Source organism: Danio rerio, chromosome 5, assembly GCF_052040795.2.
Source record: "Danio rerio strain M-AB ecotype USA chromosome 5, GRCz13ab, whole genome shotgun sequence".
Classification (NCBI taxonomy): domain Eukaryota; kingdom Metazoa; phylum Chordata; class Actinopteri; order Cypriniformes; family Danionidae; genus Danio; species Danio rerio.
In genome coordinates, this window is record NC_141025.1 from 21999730 (window position 1) to 22025311 (window position 25582).

General features: G+C 35.4%; 1 protein-coding gene across 50 annotated transcripts in view; it reads right to left on the minus strand.

The window, feature by feature from the left end:
- camk2b1 (calcium/calmodulin-dependent protein kinase (CaM kinase) II beta 1) overlaps positions 1-25582 on the minus strand; it is a 97666-nt gene that overhangs the window by 20599 nt on the left and 51485 nt on the right. For 7 of the 50 annotated variants that reach the window (XM_087252285.1, XM_087252301.1, XM_087252279.1 and 4 more), the window contains 4 exons: positions 13569-13606; positions 10763-10795; positions 7078-7146; positions 520-564 (listed from right to left, as the gene is read on the minus strand). In XM_087252285.1, coding sequence (XP_087108411.1) covers positions 520-564; positions 7078-7146; positions 10763-10795; positions 13569-13606 — 185 coding nt within the window. 50 annotated transcript variants of the gene reach the window in all.

Sequence of the window (25582 nt, forward strand, 5' to 3'; positions counted from 1 at the left end):
TTGGCCCTTCATACGAAAAAGTCAGAGCACCCCTGATCTGGAAAGACCTTGTTTTGGCAAGCTTCACTTTCAGCGTCCACCACAAGAGGTCTCTACGTCACACAGCTGAAGCGCTGAGATCTGAGACAGCAGCTTTAATATTCTTATCATGACACAGATTTCCAACTGTTGCTCCTCAGCTTCATGCTGCAAACATCTGATGTGTCGAGAGCCATTTCCCATCCTCACGATCATGAATAAAAATCACTACTCAAGACCGTCAATTCAACTCAAACCACCACACGCTTCTAACACTTCAACGCCACATGCATTTCATTAACCAACACGTACTCATTTGCATGTCACGTTTGGTTAAAAGCTGCAATTTGTTATCAGTCAAACACCAGTTCGCGTTAAACTTCAAAAGGGGGCACGCATGCACAAGCTCGGATGATGTCATCGTCTGTAGTCACACCGGCAGAAATGCATTGTGGGGGTGCAGATCAAACAGAGGAAAGGCGAGATGATGGTGGTGGGTACCTTAATCCCATCCACTGCATTATGGATGACAGTGGTCTGTGCCTCCTACAGAGCGACAGAGGAGGAGGGGTGGAAAAACATGAGTAGAAAAGAGAAAGAGAGAGACTGTGTGTGTGTGTGTGTGTGTGTGTGTGTGTGTGTGTGTGTGTGTGTGTGTGTGTGTGTGTGTGTGTGTGTGTGTGTGTGTGTGTGTGTGTGGGTGGATGTGTGTTTGTGATTGGCAACCCAGGGAGAAAAAAATAAAAATAAATAAAATGTATCAAACCAACAGAGGTTTGATTCTGTTTTCATCCTACAAATGACAGCACATGGCAAGCTTACATTTCAAAACCACCAACTAAGAACTCCAAAGAATATCCATATAAATAAAAAAGGGAAAAACACTGCGCCTGAGAGAGCGTGATTTGCATAGAGTAGTTATCGCAGCTTCTGAAATCACATGTTTATTTTATGCCGTTCGTGTCAAGTCCGGAAAGCTGCTAGCTAGACGCACATCAGAGCGCATGAATCTGTAATGGCTAGTTCTCTCTCGCAGGAAGTAACATTCCCTCAATGTCCAATCAGCAGCCTGCATTCCCCATCATTATGAGGTCTTCACTGCCATGACAACCGTTGCCTGTGCAACATGCTTACGTTACAATGAACACTGACTGATAGGGTCCCAATAAAGCATAGGTCTCAAACTAGATTCCTGGAGGGCCGCAGCTTTGCACAGTTTTGCTTCAACCCTAATCAAACACAGCTGTTCCAACTAATCAAGGTGTTCACTAGAGACTATTAAGCAGGTGTGAGTTGAGGGTTGTTGGAGCGAAACTATGCAGAGATGCGGCCCTCCAGGAATTGAGTTTGAGACCATTGCTATAAAAGCGTTCACTACAGCCTATCCAATGTTAAGATGTGACTTACAGAAAACTGTAACCAAAGTATCTAATCAGCTGAATTGAGAAACTCTCATTAGCCATTTATGACTAGTAATTAATCACAAATGAAAGCAAATCTTTTATAAAATCATGGTGTACACTCCAGTCTCTGGACTTGCTGCTTCCCAGACACCCATATTTTCATTATTTATAAAAGATGAATCACCGTCTGGCCATCTGAGATTATGGCATGGATATAACAGCCTGATCATGATGTTCAGTAGTAATAAAGCACAGTGTGAGCGTATATTAGTAGCAATTGTTTTTCGCTTATTTATACGTTTATCTAAGATTTTATGTCTTTGGGACTCTTATTTTGAATATGGTAGATGCATAAAGAGTAAATGAGCTTTCTGTAAAACAGGCAGATATACATCTCATCTGTTCACAGCTTGTCAGAACCCAAGATGCAGGATATACAGATTATAAATGTATTCAGTGCGTCTGCAGAGAGGTCTGTTTAAATGTATCATTTGTTAGTTTAACATGTATATTGCAAACTTTGGGGAATGTGTTTGTAATAAGACAACAGACGAATGTAAACTGCTGACTATAAGTGTTTAGTGCACATTCATGCATTGTTTTATATGACTCAGCTCTTACGGTGATTTTTCCTGAATGAAAAGATGCCAATGAACTTTTGTGTGTGTGTGAGTGAACTTTGTAAGGACATTGTGTATGACTAATCATTGCAGAAAGGCTTAAATTAACTCTACCACAAATACATCAAATAATCATTGGGGAAGTCCTTACTGTAGTATTTCTCACAAACGTTACGTGAGATCTGCTTTCTTCTTGTCTGGCACTGTACTGTTTATCTAACACAGCAAAGGTGGAGATTGAGGGACACTCTGACAGGCACGTGGGAGCAGTGGGCCGGGAAAACTAGCCTTTAGGGCCCAGGCAACAAAAACAGCTAGTGTGTTCAGAGAAGAAAATCCAATGTTCTAAAAGGTAAAGAAAATAATCTAATGGGTGTTTTGAGCGGACACATTCTGGAGACACAAAATACTCATCTTAAATCTTAAAAAGGGATTAAATAGGTGCCTTTTAAAACAATAAAATACAACTCTGTCAGTTGCTCTTCTTAGAAATTATTATAATCTACCTTATATTTTATTCACAACCCATAGCAGTAATGAATGAGTAGACTTACTGTAGTTGCCTAAAGATAGCTCACTCACTCCTAATGTGAACGTCATCGCCACTACAGTTTGTTGATTGTCAGTTGACAAGGCATCTACTGCGCTTGCTGAAATATTTTTTGACTGAAATATAACTAATTTGCATATGTGCATTTTAGAGCACATCATGCTCTATGTGCGTCTGTGTGCACGCAAGTGTCAGGTACTGACAAGCTGCAAAGCTGCAAAACTGAGCTCATTAATATTCATGAGTGTTCCAAATATGGTCAAAACCAAGCTTATCATTCTAGGGGTAATTCCTCTGGTTGTAAATAAGCAAATAAAACTGTATCAAGAGAATATATGAACTTACCTAAGCATCATACTATGCGAATCTATCATGTAAATATAAAATAATTGAACATATTGAATCAATGTTTTCTATAGCACCCTTAAATATATTTTTAGTGACAATTTCACTATATAAAATCAACAAAAGTAGAGATAAATGTCTGCTGTGGTGTTTAATATAAAATGTATATGGTTAGATAAAAGGTCTTAATTTATTGAACTGCAATCATGCTATATGTATTTTAAGAACTTGGTTCTAAGAAAATAATGGCTCCTGTAAAATCATTACAACTAAGACATAAATATCAAATACTGTCATGGCTACTAATGACAAATATCATTCAGGTCTACGTAACTGTTCAGTAAATAGTAAAGCTGAAGGGGAAGCTATGAAACAAAGCACTAAGGCTAGAGTCTTTACTGACCATAAACACCTCCTCGCTTCACTTCAAGGTTGAGTAACTATATCTGCAACATAAAACACCACACACACTTGCGCAGAACACAAACTCTACACTGGCAGCATTAAAGGGCAACTATGAGGGGTCCTAAAATATTCTGATGTATTGGACCACATGTTGCAATAGCTCTATATGTTGAAACACATGTCATGCTTCCATTAGGAGCTTCCTTTATTGCTCTGGCTCACTCTAGAGCCTCTTTACTGAGCTTTAACAGACCACAGAAATCCACTAAATTCACCACAGAACACAGACCGCCTGTCTATCGATGTCACTCAAGCTTGTCATTAAATCTTGAATTATCACATCACACATGTACCCACCACCCTGGCATAATAACACATTGTTTCATTAATTTTCCTGCCAGCTGCTTACAATAAACAGCCGTCTGATCAAAGCAGACACTGAAAGGCAAACTGGCATTGTGCAATCAAATAAACAACCTCATAAATTAGTTACTGGAGTGTACAGTAATCTATCAGAATGACAGACGCAACTGAATAAATACAGCTTAACTGGGTCCATGGGCTAATGCATCAAACATATAGGACTGAAATCACAAAAGTGGTCACTGCAAGGTTTTAGCTTACATTAGAAGAGTTAAGAAGCCAATATTTGGTAAAAAAAAAAAAAAAAAAAAAATCTTTTTTTTTTTTGCCACAGACATACCACCCTGCAGCCCAAGACCGGTTAAGCAGGGCTGGGCTTGATCAGTACCAGAGCATATGGGAAAACTAGGTTGCTGCTGGAGGTGGTGTTAAGCCTGGTTTATACTTCTGCGTCAAGTGATCGGCGTAACCCACGGCGCATGCAACGCGTGTAGCTGTGCATTTCTACTTCTGCATGCTGTCTCTGTTGGTCTGCATTAAAATTTCCGAAACGCTAGTTGGCAGTGAGGTGTAAATGGTTCTCTGTCGAGTTTCTTCGCTGCTGTTTTGCTTTTCCTGAACACTTCCGGGATGTACAAGTGGCTCAAACTCGCTCATTTTGAGGCAGGAACCGGCGGACGTGCAACAACTTTAACTATGAGTTAAACACAAAACAAAACTTTCCATCCGGAGCTCCTTCGCGGGACTCCACACTTGTAAACAATCGCTCCATCAGGCTTGCATCATTCACGCGGCTCTCGGTCCCGCCCAGACTCATCAGCGCTACCAAGCCGACCAATCACGAGCTTGCGCTATGTGTCGTTGCGACGTGTAGTTACATTTTTTGAGAGGTGCACATCAGCGACGACGACAGTGAAGGGCTTTGCGTCAGCACCGTAGCATATGCGGGCGTTTGACGCAGAAGCATAAATCAGCCTTCAGTGAGGCCAGCAGGGGGGAATCAAACACTGGTCTGTGTAAATCCTAATGCCCCAGTAAAGTGAAGGGGACACTATACTGTCAGTGAGAGCTGTCTTTCGGATGAGAGGCTAAACCGAGGTCCTGACTATCTGTGGTCATTAAAAATCCCATGGCACTTCTCATAAAGAGCATGGGTGTAACCCCTGTGTCCTGGCCAAATTCCCTCCATTGGCCCTCACCCATCTCTGCCTTCCAATCATCCCCATCCACCGAATTGGCTTTATCACTGTCCCTCCACTTCCCCATATAGCTGGTGTGTGGTGAACGCACTGGCACCATTGTCCTGTGGCTGCCGTCGCATGATCCAAGTGGATGCTGCACACTGTTGGTGGTGTGGAGGGACCCCCCTTATGATTGAACTATATTAATACACATTACATTAAATGTAATCACAGTCAATGAAAATATTTGTTATTCTGACAAACCTTTATTAAAAACCACTATCTAATAAATACAAAGAGATTATTAAGAGGTCAAAACTATGACTATTTTCTTTAAAATGGGCACACAAACACAAAAATCCTGAAGTAAGCTGCACTGCTCACAACACTACACTCAATTGACATCTATACTATGCTCAGTGGGTCTATGCAAGTAAACACAATTAAAGATCTCAGTAAACAAAGCAACATTTCTTACCACTGCACTCAGAAAACTGTAAGAACCCTTTAAGGGCTGACTTTTCCCCAGCTGTTTAAATTCAGAGGCATAACCAACTTTTCCTGTTCGATTTTGTGTTTTTTGTGAGATTTTGACCTTGGGTGTATTTGACAGCTGACACAAAACTGAACCTAGTTTAATACATACTGCATATCTGATAGCTGGTTGTTTACTGTATGTGCATTCTTCATGACTATACAGTATGCTACGAAAATAGTATTTCAGCAGTTTAAACTAAAAAAGCTTTAAAAGGCATCCAGATATTTAGCTTGTTGATGCCTGAGTAACTAAAGGCTGGTTTATACTTCTGCATCAAGTGATCGGCGTGACCCACAGCACATGCCTTGCACGTTGCAGTGCATTTATACTTCTATGTGCTGTTTGTTCTTCAGAAATGCTAGCTAGCAGTAAGGTTATGTTCTTCAGTGTTTCTTCATGAATTTTTTTTTTCTGAACCTTTAAAGTACAAGTAGCTAAAACTCACTCATTCAGAGGTAAGAACAGTGGAAGTGCAATAACTTTAATTATCAGGTAAACACAAAACAAAACTTTCCATCTTGGGCTCCTTCACGGGACTCAACACTTGTAAACAATGGTTCAAACCGGTTCACACGGATCGGTCCCACCCTCACTCGTCAGGGCTACAAGCCGACCAATCAGTCCTTGCATTATGCTTTGTTGCGAGATGTAGTTACATTTTTTGAGAGGTGCATGTCAGCCACAATGTGGGCTATGCGACCGCACGAAGGCTGCGCCGGATCATACTCGTGTGATGATTGCAGAAGTATAAATCAGCCTTAATGCACAAGCTGTAAAATCTCCACCCTCCTCTAGAAAAAATGGGGGTTGGGGGTGGTGGGGAAGCAGCATTTTTTGGTGCACAAACATAAAAAACAGCATATTTATGCTTGAACCCTAAAAAGTCATTTCTAGTATGGCTTACTAAAATGGTGAGTGAGGTATTTTGCAGACTCCTTTGCAAACTTGACAGACACAGACTCCTTAGTAGGCTGCACAATTAATCCAAAGTGATTTTCATGTGCATTTTGGCAGTAAAGCTGGCTAAGTAAACTGTATTAAATCTCCATCACCTGCTTTCAAACAATAAATCCACGAACAATAATAATAAATAATAATAAATCCACAAGATAATCTGCAATTTGACAGCTGTTTGCACCGCTTCTCAGTGAACTATGGATGTGTTTCTGCAAGACCTGAAAGCATGTGAATTCACTACACTTGTTTTTACTCCAATCTCTCCACATAACTTCTGTCGATTCTGTGAGATGATTACATAGTTGTGTTCATTAGTCTCATTCAATCAAGAGATAAAACCCTCAGCTCTGTTTGATTTCCAGTTTCTGCATGGTAACATCCTTCAGAGAAGATTTACTGTTGATCACAGTTAACTGACAGGATGTGCATGAGAATCGCAGCTTTTAATGAATTGCGATCTAGATTTCATTTCGATTAATCATACAGGCCTACACCTTAAAATATTACATCTTATTAAAAAAGCATAACAGGACCCTTGTAATAAAGGTCTGTAACGGCTCCTATATGCAATAAAAAAACATAAGAAAACTAAAATGCATTCAAAATGTACTAAAAAATGCAGGTTCAGTCAGAGACAAAGAAGGTAGAGGGAAAAGAATGGAGTGGAAGAAACGAAAAGGATTAGAGAGGTAAATACCAGTGCAGGAGAGGGGAGGTTTCCCTTGGGACTGGTGACTATGCTGTTTTTGGTGCTGTTTGTCTGGGGCTGTGCAGGGAAACACAACACACATTCGGTTAAGTAAAGGTTAGGTTAAAGAAGAACGAGGGAAAGATCCGCATGCACATGTGTACTCACACACACAAACAAACACATGCGGTAGGACTCCTTATCTATTTTAAGGTAAATGACTGACGTAATGCCAACTGCTTATTCACACAAAAACAACGTTATTCGTTAAAACACAATGTTCTCTAGCAGCAAGAGAGAAGGGAGGGTCATTATAAAAGTCCATAAAATGCTTTTCACCAATTAGGCTTCCTAAACTAATCCATTATCCCAATTAGCCACATTACATGCAGAGGCGGATTAGCTATGGGTGTTTATTTGTATTCAGGGTCCCTCAGGTCTCACGTCTATGAGCCTGTGATGGTATTGAGGCAGCTAACAGGCCACTTTCCCTCGCACAGCTTGGGCACTCATATGAGAAGTGTCATTAGTATGACCAAGAGAGACGAATGAACAGCAGCTCACAACTTCTGCACTTACAAACAGAATATAAACCCATTTACACAAGCGCATCACAAACTGGCAGAATGGACACACACTTTCAAATTTCATACTGTTCCTGGTAACTGGACCACTTGGGGGCTAGCAGAATTCAATTCTCAAAAATATTGCAGTAAGTCATGGATCTATATGGTCTAACAGTGTTACAGAGCCTTATAGCATAGTCCAAAAGGGTTGTGCTAATTTTAATAATTAGTTATGGTTGTGTTTTGGGTTTGTGCATTAAACCATTCAAAGTCTACCAAACTGAGGAAGCCAGAATCTACCATTCTCTTTAAGAGCAAGTTGTGGTTGCACCGTAGGGGATTTGCCATGTACCCAACAGACTTTGTAATTGGAAAACGGAATAAAAAAAAACATTTTTCATATTTAAAGATGACTGTGTGTCCCTGTGTGTGTAATAAGCTATGTGTAAGTGCATTTTAGACAAATAACACTAACAAGCTCTTTAAAAAAAAACATTTAGCTATTTAGACCCTCTTCAGGTCGATCCAGGTCTACTTTAGACAAACTTTTAGTTGGTCAATGGTGCGGTCCATTTTTGTTTCCTCAAAATATCAACACACCAACGATGCGCCTTAATACACCTGTTCAGAGCAGCATGCCCATGGGTGCAACTGCATTTGCTATTTAAACAAAGCGGTGCAGAATGATACCTGCAACAGGCTGAAACTACTGTAGCAACAAACATTGACAGAGTCCATAATGTAGCTCTGTGATTTGACCAATTATTAAATAATTGGGTCTTGGCTGATTAAAATGCACTGCTTTGTTTTTGGACCAAAAGATCTGCACTTGTCTTAGAGATGGCTCTTGTATTGTATTCTTGGTCTGGGTTTTGGGTAAAGTCTTGCTCTGTATGTGGATCTTAAAGTCTTGGAGGACTTGACTGCATCTCTCTGGGAACAACAAAGAATAAAATAAAACAATTTACTGAGCACCAAGAATACAGAAATCAATTCTGTATTCTGTAACCCAGTAGATAGTGGTAGATGTATTCGCTAGATACTAAATAAGGGATTGATGAATGTACACAAATAAGATCTTCAGACCTTCAAATGTAGAAACAGGAAACAGAGGGCATTATGCAGCATGTTCATTCGTATGCCTACCTGTGTATGAACAAAGGCACCTCTTCAAGAATGCTTCCAAGAAGGTTAGTATTAAGCAAAATGCATCTGAATAGGACCAAGGCAGTCCATGTTGTCCATGGGAGTTGGTCAGATTCATTCAGAATTCAGACAGTAGAGGATAGGAATAAAGTGTTGGGAAATAAACACATTATACAAAAAAGATGGTCAAATTTACAGGATCTAAGTGGACTTAAGACGCCAGACATAAACGGCAACAAAACTTGTTATAGATTCAGAGGTTGCCATGTAAATCAACCAATCTCTGCTTTATTTCCATTTAGGGGACAGTATATCTGAAATTGTTTCTGAAAAAGTCCAGACTAGTCATAAACCCTTTTTCAGTTTCTTCTGTTTAACACACAAGATATTATGAAAAATATTGAAAACCAGTATCCATCACTTTCAGAGTATTTGTTTTTTCTACAATGAATGACAATGGTTACCATTTCCCAGTATTCTTCAAAATATATAATTTTGTGTTCAACAGTTAAAAAGAAAGTCAACAAGTTTTTGTAAATAAAGTACATTAAATAGTGAGGATTTTCTTTTGGGTGAACTATTTCTTTAAGACATGATCACACCAAAAATGAAAACAATAATAATGCCTATTAAAAACCCATTATACTTCAAGTGAAATTGTAGAACAAACTGACCAATCAAAATCAAGCCAAAATAAGTTTGGAGAATTTAAAACAGCTTGCTATTGTAACCACTTCGGAAAAGACAGACGTGCTCTTGAGGCTCCATCTTTTTTGACGTGGAAGTTTTCTCCTGCTCATTTTTACTGCTCAAGCAGAGATCAGACTTGAGTAAAAACAACAACAAAAAACACTCGAAAGCTGCTTGTTAGTGTTGAATTGGAAATTCTAATCTAAAAGTGACAATCACATTGTATTATTATTTATGTTTAATAATGAATATAATCAAGCTTCTTGCTTTAAAGCAATCTATTGTATAAGGGAAAAGTGATAAGAGTCCCAAAGTGCAGACGGAGCAAACATATCAACATTTACTGTATATGGACTCTGTTCACTAGACTGTTGTGAAGCATTTAACAGTCATCATAGTTTTATATCAGTAAAACTGTTTTAATATTTAGGTATTTAACGTACAAACATTTATATGCATTAATTAATGCATTATATCCTCTTTGCATAAAATTACAAAAAATGAACTACCGTTTATGCGAGGTGTTTCTAATGCAGCGTCTATAGAGCCGAGAGTAAATTTTAGGTCATTCTATCATCATCTCTCATCATCTGTCTCACACAATTTTTTTCCTTTTTCTGAAAGTCTTGATAACATTATCTTAAGGTTTTTTTATTATTTCAGAAAATAGGATTGTAAATTATTTGTTGTACTCTCTGATTCACTGCGCTCTAAGTTTACCCAACTAAGACGCCTTCCACTACTTAGAAACCCGTAAATGTGGAAAGGGACTATTAGTAAATATCTGTATTGCTATTTTCAAATATCCTTTCACTCATAAGTGAAGAACTTAGCTCTTAGTACATTTTCTACCATTGCCTTAAAATGTATAGTTGCTATTTTAAGTTGTTCTAGTATATCCTGTCATCATTTACTCACCTTTTACTTGTTTCAAACCTTTATGAGTTTCTTTCCTAGAACCATTGACTTCCGATGTAGTTGTTTTTCTATTATGGAAGTCAATGGCAGGTTTCTTCAAAATATCTTCTTTTGTGTTTAACAGAATAAAGAAACTCAAAAGGTTTGTAACCACTTGAGGGTGAGTAAATAATGAGTAAATGTTCAGTTTTGGGTGAACTATCCATTTAAAAATCCTTTTAAATTGAATATAAATTTAAATATTGAATTACAAGCAAAATTTTTATTATACTGACCATCATTTCATTATGTCGCACAGAAATGCAGAACTTCAAGTACGACTTTCCAGGGAAGTTATGCAAGTGTGAATAGTGTAAATGAAACAGGATTCTCACCATGTACTGAATGGTAGAGCTCGACTTCCGCTTCTAGAGAGGGAGAGAAGTGAGAGAAATGGATGAAACTGTGAGACGATATATAAAAAGATGCTGGCTTGTTTGATAACCATGTTCATCTGGGGTGAAGATAAAGGAGGAGCAGAAAGAGAATGCCGGATGCAGCCAGAGCGGTGTAAACACCAGTCAAAGACTTGAAGAACAACTCTGGACTGCATGTGAAGGTTTGGGGTTCAGAGCAAGACGAGAATTGAAGACTCTTCTATACAACAGGAAATTTGAAGGAAGAGGAACAAGGAAGGATAGTGGGTTAAGTGAAGGAACGTGGAAAAAGGACAGAGGCACATGCTTCTGGTAGAAATAAAGTGCTAGCTCAGGTGCACTTGAGAAACGATCAGTGTAAGCAAAGTTAACTGATCGGGGTCACTTGTTTGTGATATATGACAGTTAGCATTCAATCTCGCCCTCAACCTGGAGAAGGAAAAACAACGTAGGTGCTACAGAAATGAGGAATAATGTGCAAGAACAGGCAGGGATGCTGAGAGTGGAAGCAAGCAGAGTCTGTGTGGTTCAGTGATACTTTTTTTGTCCTAAAAAAGGGCAACCAATAACGAGTTATATTAAGCACAGAATGTTCTCAGAACTGCTTTTCTTGAAAAAAAAAAAAAAAAAACATGAAATGTGGCAACTGCCGTATTAAAAAAATAAAAATGTTTCCAATTCTAAAGCAGAATTACATAACCGGTGGTCTTGCAAAGATTTAGAAGCAACGTAAGGAAGTCAGCTCGAGTTAATTTGAAAAGTAGTGACAGAGACTAAATTAGGAGCAGCTCAGCGTGATCTTTGGAGACGGAGTCTAAAGGTGAAGGAAAGAGAGAAGGAGAGTGAGGTAATCGTGAAAAGGACAGAAGAAATGTTTTAAAATGGCTGGAGAGGACGTGGGGGAGCCTGTTGCTAGGCGATGAGAGGAGCGCTGTGCTGCTATTTTTGTCTCAGAGTTTCCAGGGTTTCAGACTCACGGCTATTCTTGGAACCAGAGTCACATTCCCTGCTCAACTATTTCTCCGCTCAAACACATGCACACGTACATACACACACACACACACAGATATCAGGTGTGAGTCACAGAGGTGGGTTGTGAGGTGACGACGAAATCAGGTAGGCATGTGTATGAGTTTGTGTGTCTGCGAACACTCCAATAAGTGTTAAGTGCAGTTCAGATCTGAAAATCCTCTTTCATGAATCAAATTACTCTGGCTCTTGTGGAAGATTCCACAGATTCCTCAATGGCATCGCAGCCGTCGTCGTTATATCATTCTCCTAAATATCTCCCACACACACACACACACACACAGTCACTGACGGAAATAAAACCTTGGTTTCGTCTCATCTTTCAGTGGTATCGCGGGCACCGTGACCGGATAGAGCTTGTTATGGTGTTTGATAACACCTTATATTTCCACACTCTTATGACTGAGATTGATTTTGTAATGCGCATGCTATTTTAACATTTTCATGTTTTTGAGGTTGCAGAATTGCCGATACAGGTTTATATATAGGGAAACTATTTTTATTTATAGTTGAATAACTGTATTTCCATGCTCTTTGGCTGCTAGAGAACTCGGTTAAATGCACTGACATTTACTGCATAATTTGCGTTTTATCTACCCCAAATGCAGGCAAATATGTTAAAGGCAAGGTTGTTTACCCAAATACAAAAATGTATTTCCGCACCCTGACTTTTCTCTTCAGTAGAAAATTAAAGAAGATTTTCAGCTGATCCTCTGTGATTCAGAAAATAAAGCTAGTGACATTCTGAAAGTGAAAAAATAAATTAAAAATGTCCTCAGCACATTGATGACAGTCTGGAGCACAAGCGTACTACTGCATAATGATATGTGCACGAGGCTGCAGACTGAAGTTAGTAATGTCGTGCAGCTTTGCACTGACAATTTAATCAAAACGATGGAAATGTATTGCGAGCTACCAAAGGTATTGATTTTGTTTTACCTTTATGATTTAATTCACTTCCACAATGCCAGTAACTGTTTAATTGGATGTTACAAAGAACCAGTTTCAGGGGAAAAACATCTTAAATGTTCTACTAAAGACATAAAAAGTCACCAATGGCCTAAAAGAAGTGAGCAAATGAACAGTAAACTTTTATTTTTGGGTGAACTATCCATTTAAGAACTCTTATTGTCAAATAATTATCCAAATAAGCTACATTGAATAAAATTTTACTTGAAAATCATTACAAGTCTCTGACAGAGACGAGATGTATGACATGTATGGGTTGATTAAATAGAAATTGGCTTTAAAAGACCAGTGACAGCGCACAACTGTTATACAATGAACAGTCAGTGGTCAACATGGCCTTTCATTGTACACTAAAGTGAAGTTTAGACATTTCAAACTAAACTATTTTACTGTAGGTTATTTTCAAGCAAAAAAAACTTACAAAAGGCATAAGGGTGAGTAAATGATAATGTTGTATTTGTAGTATTTTTAATTAATCAATAAGGTGATTCAGTTTTGACGAATGGCTGATAAAACCCCACCTGAGTGAGACTAAAATATAGTTTGATCATTAAAATAAAAACTATGATTAAATGCTCGTGACTTAATACACACATACACAAACACAATACTAACAAATCATGCAACAAAAGAGCACACTCTAAACAAACAGCGAGCACTGACAGTAGGATAGCAGGACGGAAAAAAGACAGTAGTGAAAAGAGAGAAGGAACTAAGAAGCCATAAGGTCATGTCTGGGTCACTGAAGTTCAACAGATCTTCTTACCTTTACGTCTGCTTTTTTGTTCAACAAGGTCTTGGCTGCTACAGTGGGAGGAAATAAGAAAGAGACGTCAAATCAACAACATCAAATGACAGATTACAATATGGCAGTTAACCTGCAAGATTGGCAATTTACCCAGACTTATATTTCCTAAAATGAAACATTAGACTGCAGATATTAATCATACTTCCAATAACAACTATAGGCCCAGACAGAATCTGCACTCATTTTGGGTGAAAATGTATGTAATGGCTTTAGTTAATGCAAGTATACATGTGAAGTAGCCAAAACATTTCATAAACTAACTCAACAGTGGTAGACATTTAATAATGAGCTTTCTGTGTGGGCAGATTTTGTGATGGCGTATTCAAAACTGTTGACTGTTACAACGAGTGATAACAATTATAAGAATTTTCACAAAGGAGTCATTAACAATACATTATATAATTTTAACAAGATCAGCAGTCAGTAATATCCAGCTGCAGACCCGCAGCGTTCTCAGTGTTTTGGTGCTCAAATTACATAAATAAAAACAATTAGTTAAAACTATGACTTTATTTATGCATCCACATACACAAAACATAAATTATACCATTTATTTGTAAGATTGAGTGTAATAAAGTAAATCAGGATCTTAATGTTGTTTTATTTAGTTTACTTAAAATCATTTTTTCAGTGGATGACAGCATTTCCCTTCCAAATTACTGACATTTTACCCAACAAGAGCACATTCACCTGATCAAATAAGTGACAGTAGAGATTAATAATGCTAAATAAATATAACTTATTTAAATGAACGCTCATATTTTAACCTTCAGAGTCTGGAAAAAAAAATACAGTTGAGGTCAGAATTATTAGCCCCCCCTGAATTATTAGCCAGTTTATTTTTTTTCTCCCCAGATTCAGTTTAACAGAGAGCAATTTTTTCAACACATTTCTAAACGTAATAGTCTTAATAACTTATCTCTAATAACTGATTTATATTATCTTTGCCATGATGACAGTAAATATTTTACTAGACATTTTTCGAAACACTTCTATACAGCTTAAAGTGACATTTAAAGGCTTAACTAGGTTAAGTAGGTTAACTAGGCAGAATAGGGTAATTTGACAAAGTATTGTTTAGCGATGGTTTGTTCTGTAGAGTATCGGGGAAAAAAACTAGGGGCTAATAATTTTGTCCTTAAAATGGGCTTTAAAATTAAAAACTGCTTTTATTCTAGATGAAATAAAACAAACAAGAAAAAAAAAACTATCACATACTGTGAAAATTTCTTTGCTCTGTTAAACATTGTTTAGGAAATATTTTTAAAAAGAAAAAAAATTCAAAGGGTAGATAATAATTTTGACTTCAACTGTATATCAGTCTGCACATTGTGTTATCGTCCATGAACAAAATTTAAATTGATATATTCTTTAAAGTTACTTAATATGACATAACAATTTTGTTGTAAAATATAAGAAAATCTAAACAATAAAGTGTTACATTAAATTTTATTTGAATAGATTTACTCGTTTAGATTCACATGAAAAAGTGGATTAGTACAGTCTCAGAAAGACAGGTACACAAGCTGATAATGGGGTGGTACGTTTTCAAAAGGTACACATTTGTTCTTAAAGGATCCATATTGGTACCTCAAAAGTATATATTAGTACCTAAAAATCCTTAGAGGAACACTTTACCTTTGAGGTATTAATATGGGCCTTTTAGGTACAAATTTGTATCTTTTGAAGAGGTACCACCCCAGTGACAGCTCGCGTACCTTTATTTCTGAGAGTGTTGTGGAAAGTGGAAAAAATACTTAGTAGTAATACACTTTATTATACTGTATATGTATTCACAACTATTTGTTAATGAGAAATACTGTATTCTATATCTTAAACTGACATACTAATAATTCAAACTTTTACTTAACTGAGGCAACTGTTAGTAATATGTATTTTAATATTGATCAAGAAGATGGTAATAACATTTACATCCGTCATTAACCATATATTGTTCATCCCCGTCATAGATCACGTGGCAGGGATTGTGTGTCCTGAAATGTTGTGGGTCTGCAGCTGCATATATCTGTAGTAGATGTGGACTTAAATATAATTACTATATGCACTACTGTTGAAAACATTAGGGTCAGAACAATTGTTTGACATTTTACTCAACAAGAGTACATTAAACTGATTAAATAAGTGACAGTAGAGATTAATAATGCTAAATAAATATTACGTGTTAAAATGAATGCTCATATTTTGAGCTTCAGAGTGAATAAAAAAAAATACAAAGTCAACACATGCTGTTTTCAACACTGATAATAAGATCTTTCTTCAGGATTATATTGAGTGCTCCTCAAGTAATGATTCTTACATCTAGATTAGATCATGTGATAATCAATACACCAATGTATTGAAATCTTACTATTTTTACTATCTTAAATGTAGTCTTGGAAGGCATAAGAAACTCAAAAACACTAGAAAAAAAAACTTACCAAAAAAAGTTTAAACAATAGTGCTTCTTACTGTATGTGGAATTCTAAATTCAATTTCATGATATCTCTTATTTGCTAATCCAAAAAATTACATTTTAAGCATTACATCAAATAAATGGCTTCTAGACATCACCATTTATTATGAAGTGTTACCCATGGTCCTTTAGACTGAACAGTTCCCCCATTGACTGCTTGCATAAAAACTGGAGTATTTATTCTTAGTAAGTCTAACTGAAAAGACTGTAGAAGTTAAATTCACTATGCTATACGTTTAAATCTGCCAGATCACAAGAGAAGTAATGGTTCCACATATATCTGATAAAACAAGATTACACCTTCACATTTTGTTTTGATTCTATAAACCTTGAGAAGGGAAATAACTGAAAAAATATTATTAGTTTTTTTTTTTTTTTTACTTCACCCAAATCATTTTACAACCGTGGAACTTTTCAATCAAAGTCCTTGGAATTTAAATGCATGGAAATACCTTTCAGTGTTTGTACAGCACCAAAGTACAAAACGTAATAAACTTATTATTAACTAAAAAAATCCTGGCTCAATAACATTCAATCATTAATGGTTCTCTTACCATTTCATATTCAAAATATACACCCTAAAGCAGTTTATTCAAAGCACTTATTTTGGTTAGTATTCAACCGCAGAAAATACAGATTTGGCTATTAGTAAGACATTTTTGATATTTTGAGCTATTCCTCAGATTAAACGGTGACGGGCATTTTGACCATTTTCTATACAAGCACTCAAACTGCTTTGAACAATAGCTGCCAATAGATTTCAAATGACAATGAAAAAACAATTCAAATCAATTTCCGAAACGATTAATTTAATCTTTTAATATTAGTATTTGGGCACTAGTGCCTATCACAATCTTGAGGAATACCTTCACACTTCATGTTTATTTCATCATTTTAAGACTGTATAGAGGATGACATTTGCTGACATTATGCATAAAAAAATTAAATGCATATTAAGTGGTTGCACAAAAATGTAATCCAAAGCTGTTTTTCTGGTCATATACTGAAGAACAGGTTCATTTGAGGTTAGTATTTGATACAGATCCATGAAAGAACTGTATCTGGGCCACCAATCCATCCATCTGGTGGCCCAAAGAGATCAGTGAGCATGCGTCCCTGTAGAAAGAGCAGGAATGGTGAACTAACATCTAATACTCGAGAGTGAGTGGAGCTCCTTACCTTGCCATTAACACAGAGAGCAAGAGAAAGAGAAGAAAAGAGAACGAAAAGAGAGAGAGAGAGAAAGAGAGAGAGCAATGGAGAAGAGGTCAAAATACTGCAGCTAAAAGACTATGTCTATGGAGCTGTAAAAGTGGCTCAAGAACAAACAAAAAAGTATGTCAACTTGTTTTCAGTGCAGTCATCATTTTTAAGGGAGTTTAGGAGTTTTAGGGCTAGAATCAGCACAAACACGGTTTAGCAAAAAAATAGAAAATAAATAAATAAATAAAAAGCAGGCAAATGTTTGTGCCAGGCAGTTTTGTAAGCTGTTTTACTACTCTAAAACCAATTTCTCAAATGTTCACCAATGCTTTCAATTAATTAAGAAAATACTGTAAAGATAAAAACATTTGGTCACACTTTATTTTAAGGTACAATTCTTTCTATTAACAAACGATTAACTATGAGCTTTATGACTCCCAGTTTGCAGCTTATTAAGAATTATTAAGGTAGTAGTTGGGTTTTAATATTTGGTAGGATTAGAGATCCAGAATATGCACTTTATATGTGCTAATAAACAGCCAGTATCTTAATAACAGGCAGGTAATAAGAAAGTAGTTAATAGTGAGAATTGGTGCTTAAGTGTTACCAAACATATTTTGTGTAATGTATAAGAGGTCCACAAGCAAAGGCTTTTACTCTACATGAGATGTTTGTGAACCCCTGTTATATTCCTTTGTTCTGTACAATTAATTTTAAAACTATGGGAACTATGGTGCAGTTTAGTTTTTCATCACTAACACTATCGAGTGGAAGAGCCAAACCTGTTTTTTAAAAGGGGCATACTTGTATATAATGTTAAAATACTGCTGCAGAGCGGAAACCTTGTATTCCCAAACTTTTATACTTTTTAGAAAATTGGAAAAATCTAATAAATTTTTTTCACAGAAATAATAAAACCCTGTGTTTCCAAAGTTGTAAGCATGGATTTTATTTATAGTCAGACACTTGTGACATGTGTCCTTTTATTAATAACATTTAACCAAATATATACTCAAATAGTCTGACAAAGTATTTGACTAGAAAATGTCTGAAATAATGTTTCGTACCTCAATGCATCAGTCCCGCTGAGGCAGCAAGCACATTTTTTTCAAGTTCCTCAAAGAGATAGTTCACCCATAATTTAAAATGTTGACAAACGTTTTGTCATCAGAAGTGACTGGACTACATGCTCTGAGAACTGCTTGAGCAGGCTTTGGAATAAAGCTAATAACTGTAAATAATGTTTAATTGCTTAGACAAAAAGATTGCTTTGCTTCGCTGTCATCAGGAACCATGGCTTTTGATTCAGACCTGATTTGGTGAATTTGTGTTCATTTTTAAACCAAAAACCACATAAACATTTACAACCATTATATGAATCACCAGGGACCACAAATTCAGTTTAAAATATTTTATGGTCAACTGGATAAAACAAATTTGCAAACATCTTGAATAACCTGTGGGTAAATAAATTAACAGGAGATTACATTTTTTTGGGTGAACCATCCCTTTAATGATAAGGGGGTGCTCTGTTTTTATTGCTTTTGAATACATTAGGCCAAAATCTCATGTTATAAAACAGGGTTTCTGCAGGTTTCAAGTTAAATTTAAGACATTTTAAGACCATTATGAATGAAATTATAGACATACACAGGGGTATCTGCAGAGGATTTTTATTTTTATTTTCACTTACCCTAATCAAAATGATTACAATTTAGTTATTGTATAGTTTAGTTATTGAATAATTAACTTTCAAACATATCCATTCACAAACCTTTTAATCCTTACCAAGAATAGAACAAACATAGCTGTCAATTACTTCATTTCACAATCAAAATAAATTAATAATAATAAAAAAGATATAGGTCATGCGAGTATCCTCAGCAGTAAATAAATGCAGAACTTTAAAAGAAATGTTACTGTAAGGAAAGTAATTAAATGCTATTTTAAATAAAAAGTTACAATTTTTATTGATATTGGGTGTTGGTGATGTTTTATTGGCCCGATTAGGCAGCTATACAAAAACAATGGAAAATTAAGACCTGTTAAAAGGATTTAAGACCTACAACACAACTTTTCATTAGATTTAGGACTTTTTAAGGCCTAAAATTGAGCTTTTGAGATTTAAGACATTTTAATAGTTTGTAAGACCCAGTTAATACCCTGTAAAAGATGCATTGTTATGTGAAGCAATTTAAAACAATCCCATCTAACATTAGGATTTACAGGCATAGTTTTTCTTGAGCAAAGAAAGTGCCGTTCATTCAAACGAAGAGTTCTTAATTTACCTTAAACAGATATGGCCTGAAAGCCATAGAACTTAATTCAAAATTAAATTGGGGCAGATTTATACATAGTAAGAGCAAGTGTGCGTAGCTACAATGTAACTTCAATTACTGTAATTAGATGGAATAATTAAAAATAAAAAGGGATTACTTTTAGTTTTTATGTAATTAGCTACCTACAGTTACTTGCCTTAAATGCTGTCAATAAATTCAAGAGTTCTTGATTAATCTTTTTTAGATAAACAGATTTTGTTTTTTTGGTTTACAAATATATTTTACAGAATAATTATATTTTTCAGATTAAGGTTTCGTTTATCAAAACAAGCATAAGAAACATCTAGAAATGTACGTCAATAAATGGTATGTATGAAATATTGTGCGATTACTTTGAAATGTTTTGTGTTTTGATGTATATAATGAGTTTTATTCTTTAGGTGTTACATTTAATTATGAAGCTAAAATGTCCTGTTTGGCTCAAATTTAATTGCGTCACTAAATTACTTAGTAAGTTACTTTTTAGACAGTAATTTAAAAACAATTCTAAAGATGTAATTAGTAATTATTCACTTTTTCTAAAGTAATTGAACCGTTTAAAGCTGTTTAACTGTTTAAAGCTTAAGAGAGTAAGCTCTTTTTAATACTTTTTCAATAACATTTAGGAAAAAATGGCCTACAGCATTGAATCAATATGGAGATAAAAGGTTTCTGCCCAACAGCTACTGTATTGAACACGTTTTCTTACATGCACTGGCTGTGTGAAGTAAGCTGAATATAAGAATTTGGAATAATTCAGATATCAACCCTGTACAGTATGTAGTGTAACTGCCTACAGTGCAGTAGTGCTCAGGCTGGGGTAGAAGAAGGACAACAGAGAGAGGCAGCACTACATAAATATTTGATTGCAGGCATGTGGAGGGAGCATCAAATATGAAGCACAGCCTTCAAATTGAGCCACAGCACATGCTCAGTGCACCAGCTCAACCTCACTCAGGATGCATTTACTTAAAAAAAAAGAAAGAAAAAGAAGGAAAGAAAGAAAAGCTGTAAACATTTATTCTTGAATCATGTTCTGCCCTCTCAAAAAAGTAAATGGAAAAATAAAAAATGTCACTTGCTTCATCTCCAGAACAACATTTTTTTTGGGTAAATCAAGAAATGATAATTAATCACATTTGTTTTCCCTGCTACACCTAAACGCTAATGGCTGTTTAGTTAAAATGGTGATTCAATATATTTAATAAAGCTGAAAAATAGCATTTTTATCTATATTGCCCTACTACTAACATAACCAGTAAAAAAATCTGGGCAATATTACCAAAGGATCATTCACATCTATTAGCATCCATGCCAAAAGATTATTTTACAATTATCACATATGTGCACCTCAGTTTTATCTCTTTGTTTTTCAGTTTTTTAAGCTCTTTTGAAGGAGTGACATGTTGGCTCACTGGTTAGCACTGTTGCCTTACAGCAAGAAGGTCGCAGGTTTGACCCCCGGCTGGACCAGTTGGCATTTTTGATTGGAGTTTGCATGTTTTCCCTGAGTTGGCATGGGTTTACTCTGGGTGCTCTGGTTTCCCCCACAGTCCAAAGACATGCAGTAGGTGAATTGAATAAACTAAATTGGCCATAGTGTATGTGTGGATATGCTGGATAAGTTGGCAGTTAATTCCGCTAATGAATAAAGGGACTAAGCCGAAAAAAAAAATTAATGAATTAAGCTCTTTTCACAGATTAAACTATGTAAAGTAGTTTAGTGCTAGATGGATTGGTTGTCATTCTTTATATGCGATTAGCTGGGAGAAAAAAATCTGGAAATGATGCTATCTAAATTATTCCTCTGGGTTGCTATCATTAAAGCTGAGGTGTTGAGTATTCAAAATGTACAGCTATAAGTACCATGCTGTGAACAACCCTTTTAGGTTAAGTCATCAAAAACTATAAACCACTGTGGGAATAATACAGTGACAAAAAGTAAATAATAAAATAAAATCATCATTTGCTATATTATTTTATTTGTTAAAAAACATTTAAGCAAAATGAGGATCTAAAATTGACTACAGGGTATATAAAGGAATCAGAAAGTGAAATTGAATAAGACCTTTAAGATGCTTTTCATACATTTTAAAATCTCATTGCCACTTTGGGTTTCATCCGTTAACATTGGCAACATTTTAACTTGCAGTCTGTTTACAAAATACTGATTATGAGAAATGAATCCTAAACTAAAATATTTATTTACTGAATAAAAATGGGTGGCACAGTGGCTCAGTGGTTAACACTGTCGCCAACGGCAAGAAGGTCGCTAGCTCAAGTCCCTGCTTGGCCAGGTGGCATATCTCTGTGAAGTTTGCATGTTCTCTTCATGTTCGCATGGGTTTCCTCCACATGCTCCCGTTTCCTCCACAGTACAAATACATGAGATGAATTAGGTAAACGAAATTGGCCATAATGTATGAGTGCGTAAGTGAATGCAAGGCGTTTCCCAGTACTAGGTTGCAGCTGGAAGGGCATACGCTGCGTACAACATATGCTGGAATATTTGGCGGTTCATTCGGCTGTGGTGCCCCCTGATAAAAAAAAAGATACCACCCGAAGGAAAAATGAATGAATAAATAAAAATGTTCATCCAGAAGGTGGCGCCTTTAGCAGGAAAAACGGTGTAGCTTTGGTTACGAGGGTAAACAAAGCAGTGTCATGTGAAATCTAGCAGGATTATATTAGATTTAGCCAAACACTAGCATACAACTATACATTGTATAATCAAATATGATACAATATTTATTACCTTAGCATTTACAGGGTTTCTGCAGGCTTCACTAGATTAAATTTAAGACTTTGATACATTTAACACCATTGTGAATAAAATTTTAGACTTATACAGGTCTAAATGCTAAGGATTTTTTTTTTGAATATCATAGAAAAGTTTTTCACTTGCCTTATCAAAAATGATAAATTTAATACATTTAATAATTATAATTTAGCTTTTTTATTAGTTATTTTGAATATTTTTTTAATTTAATATTCAAATATATCCATTCACAAACCCTTTAACCCTTACCAAGATTAGGACAAAACATAGCTGTCAATTACTTCAGTCTACAATAATGACAGAACTAAGAAAATTAAAGAAATTAAGGAATTAAGGGGGAAAAAAATAAGAAAAATTAAGACCTGTTAAAAAAAAGATTATAACAAGATATTTAAGACTTTTTAAGGCCTAAAATTTAGCTTTTGAGATTTAAGACATTAAGACTTTTTAAGACCCCACGGATACCCTAATTTAAGACTTTTTAATATTTTTTAAGGGCCTTAAATTTCTCTAAATTGATTTATCAACTTTTAATACATATTAAAAACCCACAGACACCCCTGTTATTTTGAATACATTACAATTGGGATTGATTTATTTTGTATTTATTTTATGATAATTGTCGATGATTAATAACAGCTTTGGAGGAGATGCAATGAACAAAGCATTATGGACATACAGTAATGGGCAAGAAAAAGATTCAAAAGTAAATGTTCTTGATCAAACTATTATATTTAATAACTAAAGCAGTTCAGTGTAATACTCCAGGATTAAACTATTACAATATGAAACTCACAATATGAAACAAAAAGCGATTTACCCTCAAACTGTGTACTGAGTATTCCCAATAAACACTAACAGCAATTCTACATTTTGTTCGATTTGAATCAGCGAAAGTGAAAATAAAAAAGCAGAGCATTTTTACAAAGATTAATGAAAAAAAAGGTGTGATACAGTGTGTACAGTTGTCAAGAAGCTTTGACCATGCATAAGTGCACCAGATCTGTGTAGCCCATCACACCCCCAAGTTAGTGAACATGCATTAGTCCAACCTCTCATGCAGCATTCAGCACAACAGCAGGCAGACTGTTCCACTCCCCGAAACAGGGGTGAACTTCAACTTCACAGACCATATTGAAGACAGAGTAAAAAGGAAAGAAGGAAGAATACAGAGGATAAAAGTGAAGATGGCTGATGGGTGTCAGATAAAAATGGCAAAAAGAAAGTGATGAGGAGGAGGAGGATAAGAATAAACCAGATAAAAGGCAGTGATTTATGGCACATATGAAAGGAAGAAATGATGGAGAGAACTCAAAAACGAAGAGCGGGAGGGGAAACGCATTCATCATGCACGGATCTCGCTGTAGATCCTCTGTGAAATAAATAAAAGATGAATGAAATGATGATGACAGACAGCTGAGAGGACCGATGTCTGGCTACATATGACATTAGACATGAGCTGCAAGAAAGAAAGAAAAAAATGAGGTGAATGATGACATGAGAGTGTGTGGAGGACAAGAACGAAAAAGAAGAAACAGCAGAAAAAGACAGGTAGAGGGTGAGTCATCATGCATGCGTTAGCCCCATGCAGAGACAGGAAATGACACTGAGTGACAGACAGGAAATAAGAGGATGATGGTGGAGGGCAAAGTAATTTCTTACAGAAAACAGATGAAAAATGGAGTGTAAATGAACATGCAATTAAAAAAATAGATAAATACGACAAAGAAAATGAAAAGGTAATGAATAGAGATGTATAAATGAACAGGGAAAGAGGCAAGTAAAAAATAGCAAGGAACTGGGAAGTTAAAAGAAAATGGGAAATGAAAAAGGGAAAAGTAAAATAAGATAAAAAAGATAGAAAATAGGAAAGTAAAAACTAATATGTAAAGGAAACAGAAAAAAACATGGAAAGTGAAAAAAAAGAAAATAGAAAGGAGAAAACAAAAAAGTGAAGGTTAAAAAAGGAACTAGGAAGTAAAAAGGAAATTGGAAATGAAAAAAGGGAAAAGAAATTTAAAAAATAGTTAAAAGAGAAAAAAGGAAAGGAAACAAAAGAATGTAAAAAGTGAAAATAGGAAATAAAAAGAAGAAAATAAAAAAAGTGAAGGTCAAAAAAAGATTGTTTTTAAATACAAGTTAATAATAATAAAACGAATGTGGGAAGAAAATTGGAAATGAAAAAGGGAAAAGAAAACAAATATAAGACAAAAGAGATAAAAAAAGAAAAAGGAAAAAATAAGAAAAAAGGAAACAGAAAAGAATGTGAAAAGTGAAAAGAAAATGGGAAATAAAGAGGAAAATAACAAGTTAATTATAAAATAAAACTGGGAAGGAAATAAGAAATGAAAATATGAAAAATAAATGGAGGAAAAAAAAGTATATTTTTATATATTCATAAAAAATATAAAGGTTAAAAAAAGTTATAAAAGTACAAGTTAAAATAAAATAAAAATGGAAAAAGAAAAAAATGCAAAGGGAAAGAAAAATAACAGAAAATAACATGAAAAACAAAAGTAGATGACATGAAGTAAAAAAAAGGAAACTGTGAAAAAAAAGGTTTAAAAATGACTAGAAATTAACAAAAATATATACATTAGATATTGCATACGGGCCCTAAGCATGTCAAAACCGCCGCCACATTTGTACAGTGTTCCCAGGACAAATGTCAACCACACTAGTCAAGACTAAAGCCAATCTAAAGATGCTGGATTTTGCGCGGATTACAGGTGTAGAAACGATTTATGTTATGAAATTGTGTGCTCAACAAGTAACATTATTGATGATAATAGTCACTTACTGCACTGATCATAAGGCAAAGTAGCACCTACTCACACTAAATACTAGGCCTACTGTATGCTCATTGTGTTTAAGAAAACCAGCAAAAATGTAAATAAAATATGACAACAAGATGCTGATGCCAGAAACTTGAAATCATTGTCAGTTTAGTGAACGAACATTAGTTTTAGAAGTAACTTATAAAGGTGTCTGATATATATATATATATATATATATATATATATATATATATATATATATATATATATATATATATATATATATATATACACACACACTGTATGTGTGTGTTTAGTGTATATATCTGTGGCTTCCTAGGGCGGATCTGCCACTACACCTTGCTCCCATATTCATTTCAAAGGAGTGCTACCCTGTACCAAAATGGCGGCTCTATTGACAT